This window comes from Pecten maximus, chromosome 4 (assembly GCF_902652985.1).
Source record: "Pecten maximus chromosome 4, xPecMax1.1, whole genome shotgun sequence".
Taxonomy (NCBI): Eukaryota; Metazoa; Mollusca; class Bivalvia; order Pectinida; family Pectinidae; genus Pecten; species Pecten maximus.
Genome location: NC_047018.1, coordinates 44,910,548 through 44,916,547, shown reverse-complemented (window position 1 = coordinate 44,916,547; position 6,000 = coordinate 44,910,548). Strand labels below are relative to the sequence as shown.

The 6,000-nt window shown below is 38.2% G+C and overlaps 2 protein-coding genes across 2 annotated transcripts; both read right to left on the bottom strand.

The window, feature by feature from the left end:
- Nucleotides 1-564: 564 nt before the first annotated feature.
- Nucleotides 565-2,193, bottom strand: LOC117326572. Its single transcript, XM_033883331.1, has one exon. It carries the CDS (start codon nt 2,191-2,193, stop codon nt 565-567), a length of 1,629 nt encoding a protein of 542 aa, XP_033739222.1.
- Nucleotides 2,194-4,583: 2,390 nt separating this feature from the next.
- On the bottom strand, nt 4,584-5,342 carry LOC117326571 (E3 ubiquitin-protein ligase TRIM33-like). The gene has a single exon (XM_033883329.1). The coding sequence runs from the start codon at nt 5,340-5,342 to the stop codon at nt 4,584-4,586; it is 759 nt and encodes a 252-aa protein (XP_033739220.1).
- Between the last annotated feature and the right edge of the window lie 658 nt (nt 5,343-6,000).

The window sequence follows — 6,000 nt, the reverse complement described above, 5'->3', positions numbered from 1 at the left end:
ATTAAGTTCAAATCCATTCACAACTTTATGCCTAGTAGCGATTTAAAGGAATTGCCTCAATTTCCCCTATTTGGCCCCGCCCCTCCGGCCCCTTAGGGGTCATAGTCACCATTTATGCAAATCTGATCCCCTTCTGCAAAGGATGTTTCTAACCAAATTTCGCTAAAATCCAACCAGAACTTTTTGAATAGTAGCGATTTGAAGCAAATGTTGACGGATTGACGGGCGGGCGGACGGACGGACGCCGCGTCATGACATAAACTCACCGGACCTTCGGCCCAGGTCGGTCCAGGTGAGCTAAAAACTGTGTCGTTTTCCAATTTAAACTACACGCAGTTTATGTTTAACACATTGTTGCAAAGGTATCAGCATCTCATCAATATCAATGTGCTCAATACGAACATTGCAAAGATAAACAGAATCCCAATACGATCAAAACATGTAAAATTCAAAAATAAATGCCGTCTATTTCAACACAATTCATCCAGCACGAAAAGCACCGACTATTTCTAATTAACCCAACACAGAAATTACAATACAATGTATATGTAAATATCTCTCACTCTAGTATTTCAATAGCCTAACGCGGTCACGGTTGAACACACCAAACACTATATCTTCTCTGCTGACACTTACAGCCCAAGTGGTGTACTTGTCTCTGTGCAAGATCCGGACAAATTCACCGCGTCCATTGAGGAGCAGAATTCTCTTGTTGTTGTGGTCCCCGATGATAAGGTTTCCTTGCCTGTCAAACACAATACCGTAGCAGATGAACGGAAGTGATTCTGACTCGGCACTGTGCTGACAAGAAGTCGGTATCTCTCCACGGTATCGAAAAAGTTCTCGGAACTCAGTATCCATGACAACGACATTTCGTTTCCCTTCGCCGCCGTGCTCTCTAAAGTCCTCATCGATTACTGCGACGTTTTGGGTAACAGGACACTCGGAGATTCTCAGAGGTGTACATACTAATGACTTCTTGGTACTTGCAGCCAGTGCGGTTAGCACTATTTTACCTTTTGTGGTAAATTTAGTGACGTTTTTTGCCATCCCAACGATCACATGGTTACTTGCCGTTACACACAGACACATCGGCTCCTTCTTGGTGCCGAATCTACTCTCGAATTTTTCCGACACCAGCTCCATAATTCTTTTGTCCTGAGTATGACACGTCCAAAGGGCGTCTGTTACAGGTGACACACTGATGTCTTTAATGTTGACTTTGTGCTTTAGGACTTCCTTCACGATTCCAGTTCTGTCCAAAAAAGCTACAGAACCACTGTTGAAATAGCTGACCCATCTCTGATCGTCAGAAGTATGGCATATCGAGGATATCAAACGTGGAGACTTGAATTCCTTCACCACACTGATATGTTGGATGGATTCATCGCTTCCATCCGTTTCACGCCTAATACGGAACGCGTAAGAATAAGGTGATGTTGAACGTTTGTCCTCCTCACCTGTTGACCATGTGCACCTGTCCTGCTCGCCTGTTGACCGTTCGTCTTGCTCACTGTTACTTTGGTTCCGACCTGTGCTTATGTTACCCAGAGCCTGTTTCAAGGAGGCCAGATAATTAACATTTGCTGTGAAAGAGGCAGTTTGAAGAGTGGGCTTAAATGGGAGGAGTTCATCGTAGTGACTCTTGCATCCCAAATAATAAATTTCCAGATTTGTTCCCTCTCGAAGCAAAGTATCGCATTCTAATAATTGCTGCTTTGTCTTTTCTTCATAAATTTCCAGGTCCTGTTTATAAGTTTGCAAAAGCCTTGTGTTTTCTTCCTTCATCTGGCTATATATAGAAAGTGTCTGGGCGGAGAGAAAATCTAACTCTTCTTTCAATTTGATTGTCTGAGTTTCCAACTCCGAAGCAAGTTTTTCAAAATTACTTGCATTGTCCACAAGTTGTTTCTCGGTTGAAGTGATGTAGTCATGAACTACCACAAGATCAGTTTTCTTTGTTCTTTCAATGAAGTTTTGAATGTCTCGCTTCTTTTCAGGAATTATTTCATCAAGATCACAAACGCAGTGAGCCTTGTGACATGTCGACAAACACTCATTACAGCAAAGGTCTGCACATTTTCTGCAGTAAAAGTCGAGTGGCCGTTTTTGGTGAAGTCTACATGTTGTCTGCTCGTTCTTTCGGAGGTGCCGACCCTCAATACGTGAGTAGGTGGTATCTTTCTGTGCCATTTTGTTACATGAAGATATTAAGACATCAACGAGCTCTTGATCAATAAATTGATATACATGTATCTCTCATCGTCATTCTCTAATCTAAGGAAATTCACTTTCTGTTTCAGATCCCTTAAACTTGTAAAATCGTCGACATAACCGAATCAATTACACCAAATTTCCTCTATAACACACTTTTATACTGTCCTGTTCACATTTATCTCCTTCACATAAAATACCTCCTTGTTGTTACATCGCTTGTAGCCTCATGTCTAAAATTTATATATTCGTAGATTGTATATAATATGCATTTCAAGACGCAGAAAATGTACTGAACATGAACGCCCCCTACATTTAGCAAAGGTGATAACGTGAACATGGCCGCCGACTTACAAGTAATGCCCGTATTTAACTTAGTGTGAAAACATCTTCAGGTATCTACACGGCTAGACGAACGAGAGTATAGTATAATATTACATTCAGCAACAATCTAAAAATAACTATTGTATAGAATTTTACTTCCTGAATAACCATGCGTGTCGCTAGGTTTGCTAAACATCCATAGATTGTGAATGCGGGTACAAGTCTATATTCTCTCAGGCAATCTTTACTGGACCTACACAAAATATGATTTAGGCTTTAAAATAAAATTTAAATTTCTAAATGGATTTCACTCTGTCACACATTTATTTGAATTGATATCACTTCGTCATCAGTTTAAAACATTATGCAACATAGACACCTTGAATGACAATGCGACGAAATGTGTGTGTGAGAGAGAGAGAGCAAAATATATGCATGGAATTTGAGATATTTTTGTGTTTAGAAGCACTAGCTGCGAAAGAATCCAACACCATACACCGGTCTCATGTTACAGCTGAAGTTTGAGCTGTAGACAAAGACACGAACACGAATCACGTTTCTAGTTTATTACCAGACAGAGTACATGCCAAAAATGAAGCTGTTTCATTCTTCTGACACGTCAGCGATGACAGGGACAAAAGTAAAGCAATCCAGGAAGTTTGGAAAATCAAACTGGACAGATCATATCCGATAAACTTATGCTCAATATTGCTTTGATTTATGTATTCATTTCATTTATTTATCTATTCATTACTTCAAGACTACACAAAGTCAATTTAGCAAGGTCCTCGTTATCTGTTCTAAAAATATCGTCCTTAAAGTCAGCGTCGTCAAGAAACATTGTTTACAGACCTTGCCACCATACTTAACAAGGATTTGTCAGCCAGATATTTATCTTCCAGTTTCCATCCTCGGTTATCAAGTAAAATACTCTTTGGTATATTTCACAATCAAATATTATAATGGTGATCGCTTTTTATGGAAAAGAACGCACGTTTGTATAAACTCGGGTAGATATTTACAGAATTCATAAAAAAAAAATCTGTAAATTACAAGTCGTTATCATCCTATTTTACTTTATTCACTTTGGTTTGTACATACATGTATGTGGTACTTATTGGAGAGGAATACCATAGGCTTGCCTGTCGTCGAATCCAATTGATTTCTAAATAATACAATTTCATGAATTATAGAAATTAGAAAAGAAAATCATAACCTATTCTCCATATCAACCCTGCTCATTGCCCATCCGGGATATCGGAACTTGAAAACTCTATCCCCTTCACCAAACGATCTGCCAGATTACTCAATAAAATCCAGTTTTTCTCATCATTTGCGCCGTTATCAAGCCGAACGGACGAACGACGGACACCTTACTTTGAAAAAAAAGCTCACTTGTCTTTTTGACCGGATATAGTTATAAAAAGAAGCCAAGCTGTTTTATTTTTATTTCATTTCTTAAATTATTCTTTTAAGATGCGTCAGACATGAGCTTAAAGTTATCGCTTTGTTGTTTGTGAAGCGTTGAAATTGTCCGTTTTATACCAGCATCATCATACACAAGGTAACATGGTAACACATAACGAAGAAAAGTATGGACGGAAATATGAAGCAATACATTTACAAATAATGAGATATTACATCAGTAAATGACAATTTATACCTAAGGTATGTTTATGAAAAACGTATAGCTGTCCGTCCAACTAATTCGGACGGAAATATAGCTGAATTGTAAGTTTAACCAAGTCCAAAACACCTAACAATCTTTGTGCCATTTCCAATTTAAAATACAAGCACTTTTATGTTTAACACATCAAAGAACTTCTATGCAAAGTTATCAGCATCTCATCAATATAAACGTACGCAAAACGAACGCTTCAAAGATGACCTGAATCCAAAAACGATTGAAACATGTAGAAATTCAAAAATAAATGCTGTCTATTTCAACGCAATTTACCCAATACGGAAAGTGTCGTCTGCTACCAAATAACCCAGCACAGTAATCACAATACAATGTTTATGTAAATTTCACTCACTCTAGTATTTCAATAGCCTAACGCGGTCACGTAAGAATAAGGTGATGTTGAACGTTTGTCCTCCTGGTCTGTTGACCACCTGTCCAGCTCATCGGTGCTTTGGCCCCGACCCGTGCTCGTGTCACCCAGAGCCTGTTTCAATGAGGCGTGATAATTAACATTGGCTGTGAAAGTGGCAGTTTGAAGGGTGGGTTTTAACGGAAGGATTTCATCGTAGTGGGTCTTGCAACCCAAATAAAAGATTTCCAGATGCGTTCCCTCACGTAGCAAAGTATCGCTTTCTAGTAATTGCTGCTTTATCTTTTCTTCATAAGTTTCCAGGTCCTGTTTATAAGTTTGCAAGAGCCTTGTGTTTTCTTCCTTCATCTGGCTATATATAGAAAGTGTTTGGGCGGAGAGAAGATCTAACTCTTCCTTCAGTTTGATTGTCTGAGTTTCCAACTCCGAAGCAAGTTTTTCAAAATTACTTGCATTGTCAACAAGTTGTTTCTCTGTTGAAGTGATGTAGTCATGAACTACCACAAGATCAGTTTTCTTTGTTCTGTCCATGAAGTTTTGAATGTCTCGCTTCTTTTCAGGAATTATTTCATCAATATCATAAACGGAGTGAGCCTTGTGACATGTCGACAAACACTCATTACAGCAAAGGTCTTCACATTTTCTGCAGTAAAATTCGAGTTGCCACTTTTGGTGAAGTCTACATGTTGTCTGCTCGTTATTTCGGACGTGCCGACCCTTAGTACGCGAGTAGGTAGCTGTCTGTGCCATTTTGATACATGAAGATATTTAGACATCAACGAGCTCTTGATCAATAAATTGATTTACATGTATATCTCATCGTCATTCTCTTATCTAAGGAAATTCTCTTTCTATTTCAACATCCCTTAGAATTGTAAAAACGTCCACATAACCGAATTAAGCCGCATTTCCTCTACGACATACTTTTATACTGTCCTGTTCACATTCATTTCCTTCACATAAAATACTTCCTTGTTGTGTTGCTTGTAGCTTCATGTCCAAGATTAACATAATCGTAGATTGTATATGACATGCAGTTCGATAAACAATAATTATATAATAAACATGTCTGCCCTGCACATTTTAAAGAATAGAGTGATTTGCGGCTGTCTTTATAATCGAATTAATCAAAGTTTGTATACATGGCTAGACGATCAATCACGAAGGATTTGTATAGAATCATACCTCCTAGTTGAATAAGTGCGTCTCTAGATTTACCATTAATCTAGAGTATTGTACGCGGTTACATATATATATATTCACACACAAACTTTCCAGAGCATTGATAAAATAATGTTTATGCTGCTGCCGATATATTAATGATATCTTCTTTTTTGTAGAATATTATATACAAAACTATAGATATACAAGAAAACCTTGATGCTAAAGCATCAAATCGGTCAGAAAG

Coding starts and splice junctions, on each gene's coding strand:
- LOC117326571 (XM_033883329.1), bottom strand. CDS start 5,342: ATGGCACAGACAGCTACCTACTCGCGTACTAAGGGTCGGCACGTCCGA.
- LOC117326572 (XM_033883331.1), bottom strand. CDS start 2,193: ATGGCACAGAAAGATACCACCTACTCACGTATTGAGGGTCGGCACCTC.